Raw genomic sequence first — 25771 nt, forward strand, 5'->3', positions numbered from 1 at the left:
GGAGTCACCATAGAGGCGAAGCTGGCCAGTAGCTTTTTAAAAATCACAAGTGGGCTCGATCACTCAGATGGTTCAAATGGCTCTGAGCACTATGCAAATTAACTTCTGAGGTCATCAGTTGCCTAGAACTTAGAACTAATTAAACCTGACTAACCTAAGGACATCACACACATCCATGCCCGAGGCAAGATTCGAACCTGCGAGTGTAGCGGTCGCTCAGTTCCATCGATCTCACCCGATGTAATAAGCTGTATGACCTCCAACAACATCAGCCTGTGTAATTCTGCTTTCACTTGATCACTCAGAGGCAATGGAATATCGCATACTCGAAAGAAATAAAATGTGGTTGCACTATAAGTTTTACAGTAATGTGTGCCACAAAATTAGTGGCACAATCTGACCCACTGGGAAAAGAGACAAGAACTCAGAAATGAGAATCTAACTGCTGGTAAGAGACCTGGCATAAATGAGGTGCACCATATGAATGGAAAAACCAAAAGCATTGAAAGAAGCCACACCGACAAATTTGCAGTGTCAGCATACCACATCTTTATGCATAGTGGAAGCCATAAACAGCCCCAAAACTGGAATATGCTGCTTGTTGTAACTCACCAAACATCAAATAACAGGAGGCAACACCAGAGATCCCAAATCCTCATAAGTTTGTGAGTTCATTAAATCATGGCTTCACCCGTGTCCACTTGTAGTCTGGCCATATTGTCACCACTCGCATTCAATAAACAATTTGTTATGATTTGTAAGTGCTGGTGACACACAATTAACATCCATGATCATGACAGCAGGAGGAGGCTGCGAATGACACACAGGCCCTGTATGTTCTTTTTGTCGACAGTTGTCACAAGTTGCCCGGCGCTCAGGGTGCGCAAGGCAGTATGGCCAAGAGGGGAGTGCAGAGCAGTGCCATTGCTGTGGTTTCATGCTGGTGATTGTTGTTGCACTGTGGTACAACACTGTCCTACGTGGTGAAGACACCTGAGTTGTACAGCTGTCACATCGTTCTCCCCCTAGAACCGACTGACGCCCGACAACCAGGAACAGGAGCCACCACAGTGACGTTATACCAGATCTCAATCTGATCATCTGCAGCATGACATACTTCAAACTTGTGACAACTGTCGACAAAAAGAACATACGGGGCCTGTGTGTCATTCGCAGCCTCCTCCTGCTGTCATGATCGTGGATGTTAATTTTCAGTCAGTGTGCTCCCTGCCGCCGTAGGATAAGCAGCTGCAGCAGCAAGTCATATACTCCTAGCTCACTCATTTGTTACATAGTTTAATTCTTAATTTCTTTGCATGTTTTTGGTGCTTGCATTGTGTAATTCATAAATTTTGGGCATATTATAGTATTTGAGAGTTGTAGCATTGCGTTTTAGTACCTGAATAGTGTAAATTTGCATAGTCGTTTGTCTTCTGTTTTTGTTTTGAATGGCCAGTGTCGGTTGGTAAGTCAGTGTGCTCCCTGCCACCATTGGATAAGCAGCTGCAGCAGCAAGCCGTATACTCCTAGCTCACTCATTTGTTACATAGTTTAATTCTTAATTTCTTTGCGTGTTTTTGGTACTTTCATTGTCTAATTCATAAATTTCGGGCATATTATAGTATTTGAGAGTTGTAGCATCGTGTTTTAGTACCTGAATAGTGTAAAATCGCATAGTCTCCTTCCACCACCGAGCAGTGTGTCTGCAGTGCACAAGTAGCAGCATTACTGCATTTACTAGGCAATCTTGTATTTTAATAACCGTTTAAATTTTGTGTCGATCTGTTTGCGTTCTCTGTAGATTAGTTCAGACATTCTTTGCACAACAGTTTTTAGCATGGATAGGGACTGCAACTGCTGTGTTCGGATGCAGGCTGAGTTGGGATCCCTTTGCTCCCAGCTTCAGGCAGTGTTGGCTTCGGTCACACAGCTTGAGGCTGTTGCCAATGGGCATCACTGTGGGGGTCCAGATGGGGGTTTGTCGGGGACGGCCAGCTCGTCCCACGCATTCCCCGATCGGACTATGACTCTGGTTGCCTGGGATACTGCCCGCATTGAGGCTGTTCCCTCACCTGTGGTAGAGTGGGAGGTCATCTCAAGGTGTGGCAGGGGGCGAAAGACATTCCGGAGGGCTGAACGGAAGGCCTCTCCAGTTTGTCTGACGAACCGGTTTCAGGCTCTGTCTCAGGCTGATACTGATCTTCGGCCTGACATGGCTGCTTGTCTTGTTCCAGAGGTTGTCACTTCAGTCTGCAAGATCCGGGCGGTCGCAGAGGGTGGGCTTACTGGTAGTTGGGAGCTCCAACGTCAGGCGCGTAATGGGGCCCCTTAGGGATGTGGCAGCAAGAGAGGGGAAGAAAACCAATGTGCACTCCATGTGCATACTGGGGGGAGTCATTCCAGATGTGGAAAGGGTCCTTCCAGATGCCATGAAGGGTACAGGGTGCACCCATCTGCAGGTGGTCGCTCATGTCGGCACCAATGATATGTGTCGCTATGGATCGGAGGAAATCCTCTCTGGCTTCCGGCGGCTATCTGGTTTGGTGAAGACTGCCAGTCTCGCTAGCGGGATGAAAGCAGAGCTCACCATCTGCAGCATCATTGACAGGACTGACTGTGGACCTTTGGTACAGAGCCGAGTGGAGGGTCTGAATCAGAGGCTGAGACGGTTCTGCGACCGTGTGGGCTGCAGATTCCTCGACTTGCGCCATAGGGTGGTGGGGTTTCGGGTTCCGCTGGATAGGTCAGGAGTCCACTACACGCAACAAGCAGCTACATGGGTAGCAGGGGTTGTGTGGCGTGGGCTGGGCGGTTTTTTAGGTTAGATGGCCTTGGGCAAGTACAGAAAGGGCAACAGCCTCAACGGGTGCGGGGCAAAGTCAGGACATGCGGGGACCAAGCAGCAATCGGTATTGTAATTGTCAACTGTCAAAGCTGCGTTGGTAAAGTATCGGAACTTCAAGCGCTGATAGAAAGCACCGAAGCTGAAATCGTTATAGGTACAGAAAGCTGGCTGAAGCCAGAGATAAATTCTGCCGAAATTTTTACAAAGGTACAGATGGTGTTTAGAAAGGATAGATTGCATGCAACCGGTGGTGGAGTGTTCGTCGCTGTTAGTAGTAGTTTATCCAGTAGTGAAGTAGAAGTGGATAGTTCCTGTGAATTATTATGGGTGGAGGTTACACTCAACAACCGAGCTAGGTTAATAATTGGCCCCTTTTACCGACCTCCCGACTCAGCAGCATTAGTGGCAGAAAAACTGAGAGAAAATTTGGAATACATTTCACACAAATTTTCTCAGCATGTTATAGTCTTAGGTGGAGATTTCAATTTACCAGATATAGACTGGGACACTCAGATGTTTAGGACGGGTGGTAGGGACAGAGCATCGAGTGACATTATACTGAGTGCACTATCCGAAAATTACCTTGAGCAATTAAACAGGGAACCGACCCATGGAGATAACATCTTGGACCTGCTGATAACAAACAGACCTGAAATTTTCGACTCTGTATGTGCAGAACAGGGAATCAGTGATCATAAGGCCGTTGCAGCATCCCTGAATATGGAAGTTAATAGGAATATTAAAAAAGGGAGGAAGATTTATCTGTTTAGCAAGAGTAATAGAAGGCAGATTTCAGATTACCTAACAGATCAAAACGAAAATTTCTGTTCCGACACTGACAATGTTGAGTGTTTATGGAAAAAGTTCAAGGCAATCGTAAAATGCGTTTTAGACAGGTACGTGCCGAGTAAAACTGTGAGGGACGGGAAAAACCCACTGTGGTACAACAACAAAGTTAGGAAACTACTGCGAAAGCAAAGAGAGCTTCACTCCAAGTTTAAACACAGCCAAAACCTCTCAGACAAACAGAAGCTAAATGATGTCAAAGTTAGCCTAAGGAGGGCTATGCATGAAGCGTTCAGTGAATTCGAAAGTAAAATTCTATGTACCGACTTGACAGAAAATCCTAGGAAGTTCTGGTCTTACGTTAAATCAGTAAGTGGCTCAAAACAGCATATCCAGACACTCCAGGATGATGATGGCATTGAAACAGAGGATGACACGCGTAAAGCTGAAATACTAAACACCTTTTTCCAAAGCTGTTTCACAGAGGAAGGCCGCACTGCAGTTCCTTCTCTAAATCCTTGCACAAACAAAAAAATGGCTGACATCAAAATAAGTGTCCAAGGAATAGAAAAGCAACTGTAATCACTCAACAGAGGAAAGTCCACTGGACCTGACGGGATACCAATTCGATTCTACACAGAGTACGCGAAAGAACTTGCCCCCCTTCTAACAGCCGTGTACCGCAAGTCTCTAGAGGAACAAAAGTTCCAAATGATTGGAAAGGAGCACAGGTAGTACCAGTCTTCAAGAAGGGTCGTCGAGCAGATGCGCAAAACTATAGACCTATATCTCTGACGTCGATCTGTTGTAGAATTTTAGAACATGTTTTTTGCTCGAGTATCATGTCGTTTTTGGAAACCCAGAATCTACTATGTAGGAATCAACATGGATTCCAGAAACAGCGATCATGTGAGACCCAATTCGCTTTATTTGTTCATGAGACCCAGAAAATATTAGATACAGGCTCCCAGGTAGATGCTATTTTTCTTGACTTCCGGAAGGCGTTCGATACAGTTCCGCACTGTCGCCTGATAAACAAAGTAAGAGCCTACGGAATATCAGATCAGCTGTGTGGCTGGATTGAAGAGTTTTTAGCAAACAGAACACAGCATGTTGATATCAATGGAGAGACATCTACAGACGTTAAAGTAACCTCTGGCATGCCACAGGGGAGTGTTATGGGACCATTGCTTTTCACAATATATATAAATGACATAGTAGATAGTGTCGGAAGTTCCATGCGGATTTTCGTGGATGATGCTGTAGTATACAGAGAAGTTGCAGCATTAGAAAATTGTAGCGAAATGCAGGAAGATCTGCAGCGGATAGGCACTTGGTGCAGGGAGTGGCAACTGACCCTTAACATAGACAAATGTAATGTATTGCGAATACATAGAAAGAAGGATCCTTTATTGTATGATTATATGATAGCGGAACAAACACTGGTAGCAGTTACTTCTGTAAAATATCTGGGAGTATGCGTGTGGAACGATTTGAAGTGGAATGATCATATAAAATTAATTGTTGGTAAGGCGGGTACCAGGTTGAGATTCATTGGGAGAGTCCTAAGAAAATGTAGTCCATCAACAAAGGAGGTGGCTTACAAAACACTCGTTCGACCTATACTTGAGTATTGCTCATCAGTGTGGGATCCGTACCAGATCGGGTTGACAGAGGAGATAGAGAAGATCCAAAGAAGGGTGGCGCGTTTTGTCACAGGGTTATTTGGTAACCGTGATAGCGTTACGGAGATGTTTAACAAACTCAAGTGGCAGACTCTGCAAGAGAGGCGCTCTGCATCACGGTGTAGCTTGCTCGCCAGGTTTCGAGAGGGTGAGTTTCTGGATGAGGTATCGAATATATTGCTTCCCCCTACTTATACCTCCTGAGGAGATCACGAATGTAAAATTAGAGAGATTAGAGCGTGCACGGAGGCTTTCAGACAGTCGTTCTTCCCGCAAACCATACGCGACTGGAACAGGAAAGGGAGGTAATGACAGTGGCACGTAAAGTGCCCTCCGCCACACGCCGTTGGGTGGCTTGCGGAGTATAAATGTAGATGTAGAAGTAGATGTAGATGTAGATTGAGCAATATCTAACACTTCAGGCAAAGATGGATCTTTGCACTGTTGTGTGTGTTGACACAGTTCCTCGTTCAGAGCCAACAGAATGACTGTGTCACAAACCGTAGAATCAGCATAGGAATCATGATAAGCATCGATAACAAACTGACATTTGCAACTGAGGCTGCGGATTTGGTTGCCCGAGCGTGGTAGGACTAGTGGGGTTCTACACAAGCCGCAATGACATATGAACAGTTATAGTGATAATTTGAGAACAACCTACACATTTTGTTGAATAAAAGTGATATAGGTTCCCGGTGTGGGGCTAACTGGCACAACAACTGGTAGATCTGAGGAGAAATTGAAGAAAGGAACAAAGCCTGACACATGTTTGCATCAGTATCATAAGCCTCCCTGTCTTTGGCCACATCATCACAAGGGAGAAAAGGTGGTGAGTATGCCAAAGGCTTGGGTGCTCGCACAGTGAATGTGGCCAACAATCTCACAATGGCAATCGTAAGAGCCTCCTGCTGCTTGAGGACTGGCTCTGTGGCCAGAAGAACAGAAGGAACAACTGACAGACTGAGCACATGGAAGTGAACACCACACTCATTGTCAACTGTGTCGTAATATAAGACAGAAACAAAGGCGTAGTCACAATGAACCAAAGTTTATTCTTCTTCCACATACAAGTGAACAACAGCTGAGAACTTAGACACAAACATAGAAACAATCCAGGTACTGATAAAAGCAGCTGCTGACAATAAGTGAGTGCCCGCTGCACAGCACTTGAAAGACGAGGACTGTGGTGGACAGAGCAGCAGATGCCGTGCTGTGTGCACGAGTCATGTCAGTCATTATAGGTGGCCTCTGGTGGCTGGCCCACGCAGATGCCATTGGCAACAGGAGAGCACGGGAGAAAAGCAGTAAGTCAAACAGTGTTCACAATTTCTGAATGCTTACAATAATATGAACTTGAAAAGGAAATCACATAATATGAATCTTCTTAAAACTTAAATTCAACAACATTGTTCTTCAATTGATTGGCAACTTGCAGTCAACTCACTATCTAGTCAATGAATACAATACATATAATGTACATATATAGAGTTAATTAGCATTTGAGAGCCTTCTCTTTCATTGTTGCACATCTAATTACATTATCTGCCACAAATTTGATTGTAAACTGTCATAAGCTGCTGTTTGATATTACAAGATCATAGCAGTTTCCAGGAAATCTTTGGTTGAGGATGAACAGAGAAGTGACCACTTACCTGAAGTTGAGTTCGGTCAGGACTGAGTCGGTCCCAGTCACGTCGCTCCTCTGCTAATAGGCGTTTCTCTTGGACTTTCTGATTAAATTCCAGTCTCTCCCTAGCACTGGGTCCTCTATACAGTGACCCGAGCTTTACCATATTATCGACGAGATTCACGAGAGGCTTTCCCTTTTCGTACTGTGAAAAAATGTGCACTATTACTCATGCGTGCACTATAGGTAATCAGCATAAATAAATTGCAGAGACAATGTAATCTCAGCTAAAATTCCATGCTAGTATTACTCGATATACATATATTTTTTAATATAAGTCAGTAGTAATCAAACACGAAAGTTTTACAGTGTAAAGCAAGCATAATTTTTTAAGATATCCTAAATGCTCAGAGGTCCTTTCCCTATTAAAATAATCTATTCTAAAAGTAAAACCTTTTTCAAACATTCATTCTCAAGCAATTATTCCAAATGAAGCAGTGAAAAGAGATGCGCTCAATAGTAGTGCCACTTACGAAACTTCCCAATTCTTGCAATGGCTTGCTTATAACAATGTCACATTTTCTTGGTACAAAGTTATTTCTATCAAAGAAGCAGCACAAACAAGCAGGCTACAAGGGCAACATTGTTCTTTTGATGAATATCCTCCACAGCATAACAGCAAGAAACATGGTGCTTGTTTCACCATAAATGTACTGTGCAATCTACTGAAGGGAAACGCCTTATTATTCTGCATTCATTTGACTTAAATGAAGTAATACTGATCCAGCTTTCATGCTCTCCCCACTCTCATCCTCACTTCAACACTACCAATTTGCCACAGGGCAGTACAGCATCAATGAAGTAATGACATGGAATTTAAAGAAAGTGGTACATCCATCATCTTAAGTTAGTTTAGAATAGTTGCTTGTCCCCTGTTCAGGTACGTATGAACCCCATAGCTGATTCAAAACTGACAGATGTTGTAAAATATACTATGTTGAGAACTGTGTTTAGGGATAAAATTGATGGTTTTTGAAACATCAGACCATTATAAAAATCAGCTGAGGGATACTAAAGTATTTAAACATATTTTCTTATTTTTAATGTGAAAGCCTGCTTTTATTAACTATGTCAGTCACTGTCTATTTCCTTACAGTGTCGAAAGAAAAATTGATGTGGGGAATAGAGTATTCAACACAAATTATCAAAGTGTATGACATTTGCACTATAGATGTCTCCCTCTATGGAACAATGATAGTTATAGGTGTTTGATTGCTGAAGCACACCTAACAGCTACCACACATGAAGATGATAAAATGCTGTCTTGAAATTGATTTTAGATACATGAGATAAACATCACAACAAAATTAAAAAATACAGCATAAGGAAATTTACTTTTACTGGAGTAAATAAATAACAGCTGGAAATGCTATGGATATGTAAAGTTGACAGAAAAAAAAAACAGAAATAGAGAGGGGGGATGGGGGAGGGGGAGGGAGGTGGGAGGGGGGAGGGAGGGGGAGAGAGAGAGAGAGAGAGAGAGAGAGAGAGAGAGAGAGAGAGAGAGACTTTATCAGTTCAAATAAATTTCAAAGCGAAAAACATATTGTGATATAGAAGATGGAAAACAGTAATTTTTTTGGCAGAAAATAAAATAGCATTAACAGTTCGTTTTAGAAACAAACAAGATCCTTTTAGAAACAAACAACATTAATTTTAACAGGAAAATTACAGCTAATGGCAACTAAGTTCAATAAGTTAACACTGACAGTGAGATAAGAGCATACCAGTATCACAGTAACTCAGTGATAAGAATCTAAATCTACGTCTTTACTCCAAGGAACATTGAAGTGGAAGCCAGATGGTACTTTTTATTGTATCAAGTACAGCATTAAGACTTCCCATTTATTTGCTATAACTGATAAATACATGGAAGGAGGGGTGGGGGGCTGAAGAATTTTCATGGTTCTTGAAGTTTTCTAAGTAGGTGACTGTGAGATGCATGGCATCTTTCTTCAAGTGTCTGTCAGTTAAGATTTCCTAACATTTGAGTTACACTTTCTTAATAGTTACACAATTCTATGACTACCTGCACCATCTGCCTTTTTATATGCTTGAATTTCCCAATATGCTATCTACTGACTGTAGCCTACCATTTTATTTACTTGCATGATCACTCCATTTCATACTTCTGTTGTTCCCAAAATTTGCATGAAAAAAGAATCTCAAGTTGTGACTCACTCTGGTAGTAAAGAGTACCACACTTTTATGTTTTGGAAAGAGCACAACTTTTCACTTCTATATTAAGAGAAAGTTGCCAAGTTTTGCACAAGGCCAATATTTAGTTGAGATCCAGCTAGAATTCCTGCATAGATAAATCCAACATATTCACAAAAACTGAGACTGCAAGGAGATATCATCTGCTAAATCACTAATGTATAGCAGGAACAGCATTTATCCTACCAGACTCCTCTGGAGCACACCAGAGTTCAGTTTCGTATCTCTGCGTGACTCTTCATCCGAGGTAATGTACTAAATTCTACCTGCAATGAAATTTTGTATTCAATAACAAATCTGGTTAGATATCCCACAGAAACTTATTTTCTTTATAGAAAGCATCAATGTAGTACTGAATAAAAAGTCTTTGAAAATCTAGATATACAAAATGAAACTGATATCCCTATCCACGGCACTAAGTATTTCAAGGCCGAGGACTGAGAGCTAAGTTCTGTATCATTAATGTTTTCGCAAACCACATTGATTTCTGTGACAAACTAACTAACTATGTCTGAAAAGGACTCAAAAGGCCCAACAGTGCTGACTGACACCCATGTCATCCTCAGCTGATAGGTGTCACTTGATGTGGATATGGAGGGGCATGTGGTCAGAACAATGCGCTCCCCACCATTGTCAGTTTTCATGACTGGAGCTGCTACTTCTCAGACAAGTAGCTCCTCAATTGGCTTCACAAGGACTGTGTGCACTTTGCTTGTCGACAGCACTTGACAGACCCAGATGGTTACCCATCCAAGAGCTGCCCAAGCCTGACAGCACTTAACTTCAGAGATCTGGTGGGAACCAGTGTTACCGCAGTGCCAAGGCCACTGGCAACGCTGATTTCCTTTGAGAAGATTATTTTGTTCCAGGGAGGTCATAACACTTCACCGCTGAGTTTGTTCTAATATTCTGGTACAAATAGTTGTAAGTGATACAGGATTGTAATTCTGTTGATTAGTTCTATTTTGGTTTGCAGGTGGGTTTGAGCTGTGGTCTTTTCCAGTTATTGGAAACATATGTCTGCTCAAGGTATTGCCAGCAATTTACTTGGAAATAGACCTCACTGGGGCTCCATTGGACTGTGAGGCCCTATAGTTTTGGCAATTACTATGTCACTCATCTTAACCATGTTACAGCTCTTAAATGATGGCAGTATTCCTGGAGTTTCATTTGTGAAAAGAGGTTTGAAAATAGAATATTTGTTATTTTCTATTTTGATCTCTGTCTCATTTACAAGTGTGTAACACTGATTTAGTGCCACTGACAATCTTAACGCATGAACAAAGTTTCTTACGAGTTTTCAGATAGGTCCTGTTATAATATTTTGCTATGATAGTTACTGAAGACTTCATGCATTGTCCTCCTGATATATGAACATATATTCAATGAAAATCTGCCTATCTGCAGATTTGCACTTCATTGCTGTTTGCTGTTTCTTAACAAGGTTCCTAATATTGTCTGTAAACCAAGAAAGAACTCTACCTTATTTACTTACCCTGCTAAATTGATACATTTATAAAACTGGGTTGACTATTTGTCTGACCTTGGGCCACTGTCCTTTTGCATGTTCACTGCCTGAATCAAATGATTTTCACACTTGCCTCAGAAAAGAGGTAATCTCATTGTTATCCATCTTATTGAAAATGTGTAATGAAAACAAGATTACATGTATTACAATGTCTTTCTTCTTTTCCCTAATGTGTATTCTGTCTATAGTCCAATTAAAATTACTTGATGGTTGACATCTGTAACTTGTTGCTACACTGTTGTCACATCAGCTACTAGCTACAATTCATTTACAGGTGACACACAAACACAGCAGGTCACTTCACAAATGCTGTTAACGTGTAATGTACAGTAATGTTGGAAGCAGCCACTGCAAGGTATGTCGGAAATGCGAGATGCTCTGTTGATGGCTTATTTTAAGTGACCAAATGACTAATGACTGAACTGCAGCATGTAGCTAAGCCAACCACAATTTTGTGATGTGCAATGTGTCAGAGAAGATGGTGGGCAATAATCTGCACAATCATTTTGTTCACTGCAATCAAACCTAAACTCTACGGAGAAATTCAAGACACAAAAACTTCAGTTTAAGTGCTAAAAGCAAAATGTAATTTCTCGCTATCATTCTTAACCAGAATCTAGCCTCACACTGGTTACGCAAACTGCTGCATTACTAACTGATGAACAATCCTTAATCGCACTTCACTGCAGATTGTAGGCAACAGGAAGATACCAAACAAAAAAAGAATGAAAGGAAGAAAAATAAGGGCAAATTAAAGAGACAATACAATGGTGAAAATAACATGGTAAAGAATCAGAATTTAAAAAATGACATGTAAACCAATTATCTGAATAAAAATAATAATCAAACTATTTTGATTTGATAGAGAAATAAAAAAAATTCACTATATTTGATGAAATTTGAACATATGACCTTCTACATGTCAGGTTTATATGCTAATCATTGCGATATGCCACAATACTGGGTTAAGTAGTTATAGTTATGAATGTGGTGACCTAGCCATAACAATAAATTGCCGCCTTCAAAAATTCGGCTCCACACAATGTCATGCAAAGCTTTTTTAATGTAAGACAATCTCTGTGATTACGACAACCATGTATGTGATGAATCACATACTGTGCAGAAGTATCTAGTAATGTTTTGCTACCTCTGTATATGAAATGTATGTGTTTCACTAGCATGACAGTGTGTGTGTGTGTGTGTGTGTGTGTGTGTGTGTGTGTGTGTGTGTGTGTGTGTGCGCGCGTGTTGTTTTGTTGTGTTTATCATGTGTGGTGAAATATGAAATAAAAATGCCAGACTCATGATTCAGAAGCCAAACACATAAAGATAGAATGAGAAACAAGGAACTGGACGTGAACTGACCAATTGTTGTGGTAGTGTGGCAATGGTTTGGGCATGGCATTGAGCACTACGATTCGAGGAAACCAGCTCCAACGCATTAAATGTCAATTATCAAGTAATTCTAATTGGACAATAGTATGAAATCCTTGTTTTCATGATATGGTAAATTAATTTTTTTTTAATTTAACTTTGTGGTCAGACGCCAATCCTGATGCCACAGTTGTCAAGGTAGTCTATGGGAATGAAGTTTTGCACACCAAAGTCTGTGAATTGTGAAAAGTTAATTGTGTGTGTTATATTTTAATTGTTTATGTATTATATTCTTATAGGTAGAATTTAGAAGGACCAACCCACTGTTTGCCTAAATAAGTGTGGGAAACCACCTAAAACCCACACTCGTGGTCTTCAATCTGCCACATGGATTTGATTGAGGCCTGGCTCACCTCCCTGCCTTCACAAGCTAGCATACATTACACAAGCAGGTTGGACTTTTTATAGTGTGCACAGAGGTATTTAAGAATTTCATTTTCCACACACTCCACATGTTAATGGAACATAGGTATCATGAGAAATACCCCATTGTCCATTTCATAGGTGTTTGCGGATTATGAGTGTAGATGCAGAAACCTGCTGAATTTCCTGCTTACCTTTGTAGCTCTTTGTACCTTGATGCCCAACATTGCTACAACTGCATCGTCATCACTGATAGCAGTTCTGTGTAAGCATCCTCAAAGATGTAGGATCTATTTGATTTCACTAAGTCTAGTGTATTTCTATCATTAAGAAGATGCAAAACTATCAGTTTAAAGCAATTTTTTGAGAAATCTTTTACAAATGTTCTGCTGAAGTTTTCTCTTGTTGCCACTTATAAAGTTGTAATTTTTCTAATCAATTACAAAATTATTAAATTCTCCTCTGAACATTACAGTGCCATTTGGACATGTAGGTTTCTCTGATGATATACTTCTGTTGCCGAGTCAAGTGACTGACAGGAGGATGCAACATATCAGGGGAGCAGCGAGCACTAATAAATACCTGTTGTGCCTACCAAACTGCAATAAGACGGAGGAACTGGTGTTAATTTCCCACAAAAGAGGTGAGTGAACAACCTGAATGTTAGTGGATGGCTCATCTACTGTGGAAAGCGGTTGTCCACCATTGTAACTATGACCTTATGTGCATGTTTTAAAAATGCAGCCAATGAAATTCAGTCAATCAATCAAAAAATATATTAAGTGATATATTTAAACAGCTTGAATCAGACCAGGTTTCATGAATATAAACCACAATTTTGAAACACCACATTTATTCACAACAGTTCATATTTCAGGTGCTAGCCCAACACAGACTACACTGATATAAAATATAAAACTAAAGATGAGTTCTTCAACATCATGAAGATAAAATAAGATTAGACGTACTTTTCATTCCAACTGATCCACAGTGAGGATGTGGGACGTACCACAAAACAAGAATACACAATAAATATTTATGAAATAAGGACAGATATGCTAATGTACCCTCCACAGATCCCAAATGAAATTGCACTTGTGGATGGATAAAATAAGGTCTTAAGCATATTTACATTTAAAATGTTACAAAATTTGTCAGCAATCTGCAATCAGTTTGATGTAATACCAAAAACAAATTATAATTGGAAACCTGTCTATCAGTTCATGTAGAACAGTTTGCAGGCAAATTATACATGTGGAGTGGGGGGAGGACCCTAACCCCATTATATTATGCACAAAAGAAAACAGTTATTGATATCTCAGAACACCTAAGCGAAACACTCTAATATCTCTAAGTTTGAATGTTAAAACACTGACTCCCAAAATGCCTTACTCGGCACACACACACACGCACACACACAGACACACACACACACACACACGAGTAGCACTTTGTTGCCAAAACAATCTTATCAAACTGGTGTCCACTGGTAAAAGACAGTGACAACACCTCTGCATGGTCTCATCTCATTGATTCACATGACCAGCTACCTTAGTCAAAAGTCCATCCTTGACAAACTACATTTCGTAACACAGTCATTTACGCTTAACATTTAAATTATATCCGCTGAAAATTATTTTTCTACAAATATTACAATTTTCTTTCATTTAATTCATAATTGTTATAAAATTCAGTTATTTTATAGACTGTTGATTGTTACATCACCAGAATCCACACAAAGTAGTCAAAAGTCTTACTATATTTACTCCTGCCATTTCCACATTGCATTTTTCAAATACCTTATTTTTACAATAATAACATCCAACTTTTCATTCAATAAACATACAGTCAAGTCTTATAAGGATTAATGCAGAATCTTAATTGTTTCTTGGTGGATGACTCGTCTTGGGTCTTATATTTCCAAATAAGTTTCCTCTCCTCTTGTGGGAAAATTCTTAGTAAAATTCCTCATAGTATACACGTTCAGCAGATGACAGTGCCACAGCTGTGATATCTGCATTATTATGTGACACTGTCATCTGTTATCATACAAGAGACCCAACTTAATGAAGACATTATCTTAAATAATGTTCACCGATAATCGTGAAATGATATAACAGCACACACTAAAGCCATGATTATTTATCATAAACACTAAAATGATTTCCTTTCTGGTGGGCTTACTGCATGCCCCAGTTGCAGGCCTGATCTTTACCCCAGTTACAGTTAGCTCTACTAGATTCCTATGTCTTATTCATTGCCAAATGGATTCTGACACAGCTGATATATTTGAACCAGTATCCAGCAGTGCATCACCTTCAACATTTCCCACTATTACCTTGACAATGGATTGCACCTTCTGTACTTTCACTTCTTTTAACTCAGTTTCCTCATTAAATCAGCCTCAGTTTCCTCCCTCCCTTCTTTATCCACAATACACAAATCCCAACACCCACTTCCATTTTCAATCTCCATGTCATTTTTAAATAAATCACTAAATATTTCACTCGCATTCTTATCATTTAATTGCTCTATCTTCCTAGACACTTTGAATTTTAACTGCTCCCATACCTCTGGCACCAACATCTGATGCACCTTTGTGTATGGCACCCAATTATCCATGTGATTACTCATGCTCATCCTTCCCCATCCATTCATTGTTAATATACCTACTTAGGACCACATTCCCTGAATACAAATGTTTTCATTTTATTTACAGAGGAAATATTATTACATCTAATATCTTCCTCACCACATCCTACCTTTTCCAAGTAATTATTAACACAACTAATATCACCTTGCCCTACCTTCGATACTGGCACATTCACTTCTTTCACACTTATTGGACCATTGCCACATACAACACCACATGCCCCCTTCGTGACAAACTCATTTGAAACAAGCAAAGAACCATTGAGATCTTCTCCATCAACACTGTAAGCAATACTTTTGCTTAATAGGTTTCTAACAGGCTCAGCTCAAATTTACAGTCCCACTGTCTCTTCCAATGTAGTCAAAACCAATGCTATTCTCATCCCCTCTATGATCCACCATCTCATCTCTATCAAATAATTGCCTTCTGTCACTCACGTCACTGAACCTACTCTCCCTCCTTTCCCTCTCATGTTTATTGTACCCTTCCCTGGTCTTATTCATAGCATAAATCCTAGCCCCCATGCGGACCTTAAAAGAGGCTCCATCTAGTTTTCCATCTGCCTCCTTTGAAATTCTGCACCTTGTGGTCTCCCTTGTCTATGTTCATTTTCAATCCTTCTATCTGTTCCTCCAGTCCCTGTCGTAGTCACTCTTCCTATTTCTATTACTTGACCACTTGTTCCCATTATCATTGAAATTATTCTCATAATTGTTACCCTTATTATGATTTCTGCTATCTTCCATGTGTTCTACCAATTTTGGTTTATAAACAGTGCCCCATCCATTTTCTCAACAAAATTCAAAAACTCTTCCAATGAATGAGAAGGACTGTGTATTAGATACTATTGCAAGTTTTCTGGCAATCTTCTTTTTGATGTTTTTTGTTAGTAGCCCAATGCTGTCTAAATGTATTAATTTTCTGAGTTCCCTCACAGATAATTCTCTCACAGTTTCTCCACCACTTCTGTAATTTGGCCCATTTATGGAGTCACTTTGCAACATTAACTGCCTCCAACATTTATGCAAGAACACTGCTTCACATTCCTTATAGTCTACAAATTCCTCAGTATGATTGTTAGCTCAAGTCTGAGCTGGTCTCTCTAGCTATCTCTTTACCATCTTTCCTTTTGCATCCTCACTCATCCCTTATATAAAGCTAACTTAGCATCTAGACAAGACGTCTACTGCATGGTACCTATTTTCACCACTGAATGACTTTATATTACTACCAATTCCCATGGGACACCCTATCATCATACTGCCTGCCCAGTTGCTACATTACTTATGGTTTCCTTCTGGTTGTCTATCTTTCCTTGAATAATTTCTACTTCCCTTTTCAACTTTTCATCACTTCCATTTGTTTCAGTTTTTACATTTTCCAATTTTGAATCTAAGCTTTCAGCTAATTTCTCACTCAAAGCATTCAATGATTGAGGGGGTTCACTTACTGGCACCCAATCATACTCCTTTGGTATGCTAGGGCTACTACAATCACTCCTAACATCCTCTGATCCACACTCATTTGGAGGTTCCTATATCTCGTTGTCCATGGACGACAACTAATAACGATATATGCAATTGATGCCTGTACTTATCTTGCATCTGCTGGGATACTTGTACTGTGACAATTACTACTGTGACACGTGGAGCAGGTAATGACACAGATACTGTATCGGCCTGATACTGAGAAAACGATGACACAAAAACTACATCGCCTGAGCATCTCCACGCCATTGCCGCAGTATCCCAAGTGATGGGATCCAGACTCTCAGGCAACAGCAAGGAGGCATTCAGCCGGTGGCATGGAACCACGCAGGTGGAGGACTGGAGATGCTCAGGTGATGGCATGATACATTCAGCTGATGCCATAGTTTGATCACTGCATGGGCACGTGTGGTGCAAAAACCGAGAACAGTGACATTGACTGGCACCAGTGTCATCGGCAGCGTTTCACTACAACATCTGCGTGGGGTGGCAGCAGCATGAACACAGCAGCTCTGTGAAACTCACATGGACCAAAGGTGTCCCAAATTCACAAAACACACGGTGGTACGAAATGTGGTAGGATGAACTAGGCATACACTGTGAAGTCTGTAGCTCACCATTACATCAAATGTTCACATATGCACATACTGCAATAAGACTGAGGAATCAAGGCTACTTTCCCACCAAAGGAGAGAGCGAACCTTTGAAACACTTCAGCTATTCATAATAATTGATATTTTGTGGGCTGGCTCAATACAAAATATAAAATGAAGATGAGATCTTTGATATAATGAGGCTTGAATCAATTCAATGTCATACCAAGAACAAATTAAATTGGTCCTGTACGTAACAGTGCATGTAGAGCAGTTTGCTGGCAAATTATATCATTGAATGAAACACTTAAATATCTCTTAGTCTGAATGTTAAAGCACTGACTTCCAAAATGCATGATTTGGAGTGAGTGCACCCCACACCTCCCACCCTTCTTCCTCACACACACACACACACACACACACACACACACACACACAGGGGTGGCACTTTTCCACCTAAACAATCTTACCAAATCGGTGTCCATTGGTAAAAGACTCCAAAACGACCTCTATACTCTCTCACCTCAATGAGTCACATGGCCAACTACCTTAATCAAAAGCCCATCTGTGGCCAACCACATCTAGTCACAAACAGTCACTAATGCTTAACATTTAAATTATATCCATTGAAAATTATATATTGCAAATATTAAAATTTTAATTGTTATAAAATTCACTTATTTTTTAGACTGTTTCATCACTGGAATCCACACACACTGGTCAAAGGTCTTACTATATTTACGCCTGCCTTTTCCACAATGTGTTATTCAAATGCTTATTTTTATAATATTAACTTCCATCTTTTCATTCAATAAATGTACATTCAAATCTTATGAGGATTAATGCAAAACCTTCACTGTGTCTTGGTGGATGACTTGTTGTGGCACTTATACAGGGGGAATAAAAAGGAATCATCTGATTTGGCATGTCTAAATTTCTGAAACTAATAAACATATACCATGAATTTGGTTTTTTGATGAACAGGAAAACCAAAAAGCTTTTTTCCATACCTTTTCAAAGGTGTTCAATATGCCCCCCTTGAGATGCATGGCACATATCAATGTGGTATTCAAAATTATTCCCACACAGCAGGGAGCATGTCCTGAGTTAAAGTTGCCACAGCTGCTGTTACGCGATGTCTCAGTTCATTCATTTTTGTTGGTAACGGAGACACATAAACAAAGTATTTTATAAACCCCCACAAGAAATAATCATGTATAGTCAGGTCTGGTGACATTGGGGCCAGTAATGTAAGGCTGAATCATTTGGTCCAGTGTGACCGATCCATCATTCAGTAATCCTTTGATTTAAAAATTCCCACACTTCCAGATGCCAGTGTGGTGGTGACCCATCATGTTAGTAAATGAAGTCTTTTATATCAGTATCCAGCTGTGGGCAAAAAAAATTCTCAAGTATATCTAGATATGTACTTCTGTAACAGTGTTCTCGGCAAAGAAAAATGGACCATACCTCTTTTCCTGTGTAACTGCACAAAACACATTAAATACTGGAGAGTCTCTCTCATGTCATACAATTCCATCTGGTCGTTCCATACCCCATATTCTCACATTATGATGGTTCACCTTTCCATTTCAATGGAATGTGCCTCGTCACTGAACACTAAGTGTGGAATAAAACTGTCATCCTCCATCTTGTCAAAAACAAAATTGCAGAACTCCACACATTCTTGTTTTTTGCCTTCACAAAGAGTTAGCAATAGCTGAATTTTGTATAGTTTCATTGGTAAACGTCGACGCAACACATGCCAGACAGACATTGGTGACATGTTGACCTGTCGAGCTGCATGGCAAATGGATTTCTGCAACTATGGCGGATGCATTCGACATCTGTGTCAGACACTTGGGGACAGCCCAGCGATTTGCCTTTACACAAACAACTTGTTTCTCAGAACTGTTCATGCCATTGTCTAATGCTCTGTGCTGTAGGAGGATCCACAACATACCCAGTATGAAAGTCACACTGAACAGTTACTACTGACATGAACTGTGCAGAACAGAGAACACAAAATGCTTTCTGTTGTCTCAGCATCATTTTTACTACAACTGAAGTGGGCACACACTGCTGTTATCTATCAGGAAACACATATAACTTGACAGTTTCTCTTTCCAACAGTATGTTGTTTAAGCACATATCTCAAATAACATAATAGTCACAATTTTTTAAAATCCGGTGATTCTTTTTGATACACCCTGTATTTCTAAATCAGTTTCCTCACCATTTGTTGGAAAATTCTTGTTAAAATTCCCCACAGTATATATGTTCAGCAGACAACAGTGTCACAGCTATGCTATCTGTGTTATTATGTGACACTATCGCCTGTTATCTTACAAGGATCTACATACAACTTTTATCCCATTTATGATTGTTATTTGTGTCAAAGCTATTTTGTGTGTAGGTTCAGTTTCTATTTCAGCTGGTTTAAGGTTCTTATGTATTCCTACAAATGTAGCACCTCTTATTCCATGGAGCCTAGCTTCTTGGTAAAAATTTACATTTTCTCAAAAAGAATTTGTGGCAAAAGGCAACTTGTGATGCCATGCATTGTATGTGCTTCACAGCTTTTCAACAGTGCTTTGTGAATACTTCTACAATTTATATCTAAAAACAAAGAAGATGTGACTTACCAAACGAAAGTGCTGGCAGGTTGATAGACACACAAACAAACACAAACATACACCCAAAATTCAAGCTTTTGCAACTGACGGTTGCTTCATCAGGAAAGAGGGAAGGAGAGGGAAAGACGAAAGGATGTGGGTTTTAAGGGAGAGGGTAAGGAGTCATTCCAATCCCGGGAGTGGAAAGACTTACCTTAGGGGGAAAAAAGGACAGGTATACACTCACACACACACACATATCCATCCGCACATACACAGACACAAGCGGACATTTGTAAAGGCAAAGAGTTTGGGCAGAGATGTCAGTCGAGGCAGAAGTACAGAGGCAAAGATGTTGTTGAAAGACAGGTGAGGTATGAGCGGCGACAACTTGAAATTAGCGGAGGTTGAGGCCTGGTGGATAACGAGAAGAAAGGATATACTGAAGGGCAAGTTCCCATCTCTGGAGTTCTGACAGGTTGGTGTTAGTGGGAAGTATCCAGATAACTCGGACGGTGTAACACTGTGCCAAGATGTGCTGGCCATGCACCAAGGCATGTTTAGCCACAGGGTGATCCTCAGTACCAACAAACACTGTCTGCCTGTGTCCATTCACGCGAATGGACAGTTTGTTGCTGGTCATTCCCACATAGAAAGCTTCACAGTGTAGGCAGGTCAGTTGGTAAATCACATGGGTGCTTTCACACATGGCTCTGCCTTTGATTGTGTACACCTTCCGGGTTACAGGACTGGAGTAGGTGGCGGTGGGAGGGTGCATGGGACAGGTTTTACACTGGGGGCGGTTACAAGGGTAGGAGCCAGAGGGTAGGGAAGGTGGTTTGGGGATTTCATAGGGATGAACTAAGAGGTTACGAAGGTTAGGTGGATGGCGGAAAGTGGGGAGGATTTCATGAAGGATGGATCTCATTTCAGGGCAGGATTTGAGGAAGTCGTATCCCTGCTGGAGAGCCACATTCAGAGTCTGATCCAGTCCTGGAAAGTATCCTGTCACAAAGTGGGGCACTTTTGGGGTTCTTCTGTGGGAGGTTCTGGGTTTGAGGGGATGAGGAAGAGGCTCTGGTTATTTGCTTCTGTGCCAGGTCGGGAGGGTAGTTGCGGGATGCGAAAGCTGTTTTCAGGTTGTTGGTGTAATGGTTCAGGGATTCCGGACTGGAGCAGATTCGTTTGCCACAAAGACCGAGGCTGTAGGGAAGGGACCGTGGCAGCTGTCATAATGGAGGTACTGTTGTTTGTTGGTGGATTTGATGTGGACGGACGTGTGAAGCTGGCCATTGAACAGGTGGAGGTCAACGTCAAGGAAAGTGGCATGGGATTTGGAGTAGGACCAGGTGAATCTGATGGAACCAAAGGAGTTGAGGTTGGAGAGGAAATTCTGGAGTTCTTCATCACTGTGGGTCCAGATCATGAAGATGTCATCAATAAATCTGTACCAAACTTTGGGTTGGCAGGCTTGGGTAACCAAGGAGGCTTCCTCTAAGTGACCCATAAATAGGTTGGCGTACGAGGGGGCCATCCTGGTATCCATGGCTGTTCCCTTTAGTTGTTGGTATGTCTGGCTTTTGAAAGTGAAGAAGTTGTGGGTCAGGATGAAGCTGGCTAAGGTAATGAGGAAAGAGGTTTTAGGTAGGGTGGCAGGTGATCGGCGTGAAAGGAAGTGCTCCATCGCAGCGAGGCCCTGGACGTGTGGAATATTTGTGTATAGGGAAGTGGCATCAATGGTTACAAGGATGGTTTCTGGGGGTAACAGATTGGGTAAGGATTCCAGGTGTTCGAGAAAGTGGTTGGTGTCTTTGATGAAGGATGGGAGACTGCATGTAATGGGTTGAAGGTGTTGATCTACGTAGGCAGAGATATGTTCTGTGGGGGCTTGGTAACCAGCTACAATGGGGCGGCCGGGATGATTGGGTTTGTGAATTTTAGGAAGAAGGTAGAAGGTAGGGGTGCGGGTTGTCGGTGGGGTCAGGAGGTTGATGGAGTCAGGTGAAAGGTTTTGTAGGGGGCTTAAGGTTCTGAGGATTCCTTGAAGCTCTGCCTGGACATCAGGAATGGGATTACCTTGGCAAACTTTGTAAGTAGTGTTGTCTGAAAGCTGACGCAATCCCTCAGCCACACACTCCCGACGATCAAGTACCACGGTCGTGGAACCCTTGTCCGCCGGAAGAATGACGATGGATCGGTCAGCCTTCAGATCACGAATAGCCTGGGCTTCAGCAGTGGTGATGTTGGGAGTAGGATTAAGGTTTTTTAAGAAGGATTGAGAGGCAAGGCTGGAAGTCAGAAATTCCTGGAAAGTTTGGAGAGGGTGATTTTGAGGAAGAGGAGGTGGGTCCCGCTGTGACGGAGGATGGAACTGTTCCAGGCAGGGTTCAATTTGGATAGTGTCTTGGGGAGTTGGATCATTAGGAGTAGGATTAGGATCATTTTTCTTCATGGCAAAGTGATATTTCCAGCAAAGAGTACGAGTGTAGGACAGTAAATCTTTGACGAGGGCTGTTTGGTTGAATCTGGGAATGGGGCTGAAGGTGAGGCCTTTGGATAGGACAGAGGTTTCGGATTGGGAGAGAGGTTTGGAGGAAAGGTTAACTATTGAATTAGGGTGTTGTGGTTCCAGATTGTGTTGATTCGAATTTTGAGGTTTTGGGGGGAGTGGAGCAGGAAGTGGGAGATTGAGTAGATGGGAGAGACTGTGCCTGTGTGCAATGAGAGGAGGTTGAGGTTTGCTGGAAAGGTTGTGAAGGGTGAGTGAGTTGCCTTTCCGGAGGTGGGAAACCAGGAGATTGGATAGTTTTTTGAGGTGGAGGGTGGCATGCTGTTCTAATTTGCGGTTGGCCTGTAGGAGGATGCTCTGAACAGCCGGTGTGGATGTGGGAGAGGAAAGATTGAGGACTTTTATTAAGGATAGGAGTTGACGGGTGTGTTCATTGGCTGGTAGGTGAAGGATTAGGTGGGTGAGGGCAATGGATTGTTCAGTTTGGAACTGGTATAGGGACTGATGGAAAGAAGGGTTACAGCCAGAGATGGGAACTTTAAGTGTGAGGCCTTTGGGGGTAATGCCAAATGTCAGACAGGCCTGGGAAAATAAAATATGGGAGCATAATCTGGCTAGGGTGAAGGTACGTTTGCGGAGGGAATGTAAATAAAACTTAATGGGGTCGTTGTGAGGATGTTGTGAGGGAGACAATTTATCATTCATATCTTGATATCCCTATATATTTGTGGCATTTCTTGGTGTCTGACATGAGTACTTTGGTGCCTTCTGCAGCGTGTTCATGATGGCTGTACGGAGAGTCATCTTTCTATAAACCCCTTGTATGAATTCCACACACAATAAGTGATACTTCAGCCACTTCTGGTGTGTTACATCTCTAATCTAGGTCCACAGTAATTTCGAGGGGCAATGCTACAATTGTGAACTTTGCCGTAACGCCATGAGTGAGACTGATTGGTTCCACCATCTCTGAAAATTGTTATAAGAAGCCAAGAACTGTGCAATCTCAGAGTCCTGTGGTGAGGAACAGTCTATGTGTGGCTGCTCCTTGTGGCCTCACTGCTGCTTGGGATGGTGCCTTCATCTTAAATAAGACTCCCAGGTGCACAGAAGGCACATGAAACTCCTTACCATTTGTTGCCACTGTTGTAAGTGGCTATGATTCACTGAATCTCTGAACTGCTGACAGTTAATCTACTGTTATCACTCTGCTTCTGCATTGACCTGACACATAACGTACTGTGGTGTTAACATCTCTGCTTAAACAAAACAAAAAAAAAAAAAAAAAAAATTGCAAGGACAACACAAAATCTAATAATTAAGGAAAATGAACTGCTTTTGAGAATTACTATACACTTAATTCAATTTAATATTCTTTTCCTTATGATGAAACTTATTATTTCTTGCTATTCATTTGTTAGTGGGTGGCCAGTATCAGAAATAACAATATTTGAAACTTGTGGTATCTTCTGTTTCTCTTTATTGATTGTTTGTTTTTGTGTGTGTGTGTGTGTGTGTGTGTGTGTGTGTGTGTGTGTGTGTGTAGGAGGGGGGGGGGGGGGTGTTTTTCCAAGAGAAGTACTGATTTAGAATAAATGGTACAGAATATAAATTGTCCAGCACATTTTTCTACTAAGTTACACTATCTTCACTAACCTGTTTCTCAAGGTCTAGCAGATGCCTTTTTAAATCCTCCAACTTCTTTAAATGCTCCAGCCTCTTAGGTGTTTCCAGCTCCACAAACCTTGCCTGAACAAAAATGCAAGACTTTTAATGAAATAAACAATAACAGATATTGCATACGAGATGGAATGAAAACATTTTTTTCTTTCAAAATAAAGAAAAAGTAAATTAAATGTGTTTCATACAAAGTCATTTTCATGCTAATTTTTCTGGTGGTAACAGGTGTTGAGTGTTTTGCAGATCAGAATTTACATGCAAATGATAATATTGTTAGTTATAAAAATAAGTATAAATTGGTAAAATAATATATAAGACAATAGCACATAAATAGAAACAAATCTTACATGTTGTACCAGTGGTTGAAATTTTTGATTAGAAATTGGCACAGGGTGAAAAAATCTTTTTATTGGCATGCAGAAAAATGTATAAAACAATTATTAGCATTTGTTCCTTTTGTTGAAAGTGAAAATAAGAATGAGGGTGGTACATCACTTTAATGGAAGGAAACAAAGTCACATAGTAATTTTGGGAGGATTCACGAGGGTATTAGGAACAAGAGAGGTGATTTTTCCACTGAGACTTCTTATTGAAAAGCAGTTACAGAAAAATAAACCAATTTATGTTGTCTTTTTAGATCTGAAAAGGAATTTGATAATATTACTTGGCAAGTGACATTCAGAATGCTTAAGAAAGCAAGTATAAAATACAAAGACCTGTGGGAGATACTTAGCTTCAATAAGAATGAAGTGGCTTTGATGAGGAAGGAACAAGAAGCAAAAATTACATAAGGATAAGACAAGGTTGTGCTGTCTCTCCACTTATATTCAATGCTTACCTCCAGGAAGCTATAGACAAAGTTCATTAAACAACTCAGGTGAGGATCAAAATTAACAGACAGAAGACAGACATGTTACTTGGTGCAGTCATGGAAATGAATGATAAACTAGAAAAAGTCTTCACCACAATGGAAAGGACCTTCAGTAATCAGTAGGATATGAGAATAAAAAAGAGAAAGATTATGGTGTTGGTATGTGGTAACAAAGAAGAATATGAACCTCTAAGAATTGAAAGAGAGGAGTTGGAAGTTATAGAGAAATTTATCTGTTTGGGAAGTAGGAGTGCAAGGGTTGCTAGAAGCCAGAAAAATATGTGAGCAGAGTATAGCTAGTCAAAACTGCATTTCATTTGGGAAATAAACTTATTCAACTGCAAGAACACCAGGAAAACGAAAGAGAAGAGAGCTAGGGGCCTTAGAGATTTGGTGCTACAGAAGGATGATGAAGACGAGCTGGAGAGACACAGTTGCCAATGAAGAGGTGCTCAGAAGAGAGCAGGAAACCAGATGTGTCTGAATGCACATAGAAATAAGATGAGACAAATCTGTAGGGCAATGGAACAATAGCAGGAGTTACTGAGGGAAGAAATCGTCAGGGACGACCAAGGATGTTATATATACAGAAGATTATGTATGGTGTAGGGGGCACTATGTACAATGAAATGAAAAGAAAGACAAGCAGGGAAGTGAAATGATGTACTGCTGCAAACCAACCTTAAGGTTGAACACCAATAAGAAGAATGAGAGAGATAACAACTCACCACACGGAGTAGGTATCAAGTAATCTGTAATTATAAAGGCAAGAATTTGAACATTACAGCACAGCTTTTGTGTTTGCCCTTTGCTGAGGA

The 25771-nt window shown here is 40.9% G+C and overlaps 1 protein-coding gene across 1 annotated transcript in view; it reads right to left on the reverse strand.

Moving 5' to 3' along the window:
* The window catches only part of LOC126413204 (zinc finger C3H1 domain-containing protein-like), a 525925-nt gene that overhangs the window by 80716 nt on the left and 419438 nt on the right, over positions 1–25771 (reverse strand). Inside the window, exons 7-8 of the mRNA XM_050083100.1 lie at positions 24059–24151; positions 6969–7148 (exon numbers count right to left, since the gene is read on the reverse strand). Coding sequence (XP_049939057.1) covers positions 6969–7148; positions 24059–24151 — 273 coding nt within the window. The remainder of the gene's footprint in view (positions 1–6968; positions 7149–24058; positions 24152–25771) is intronic.

This window comes from Schistocerca serialis, chromosome 7 (genome assembly GCF_023864345.2).
Source record: "Schistocerca serialis cubense isolate TAMUIC-IGC-003099 chromosome 7, iqSchSeri2.2, whole genome shotgun sequence".
In the NCBI taxonomy this organism is placed as follows: domain Eukaryota; kingdom Metazoa; phylum Arthropoda; class Insecta; order Orthoptera; family Acrididae; genus Schistocerca; species Schistocerca serialis.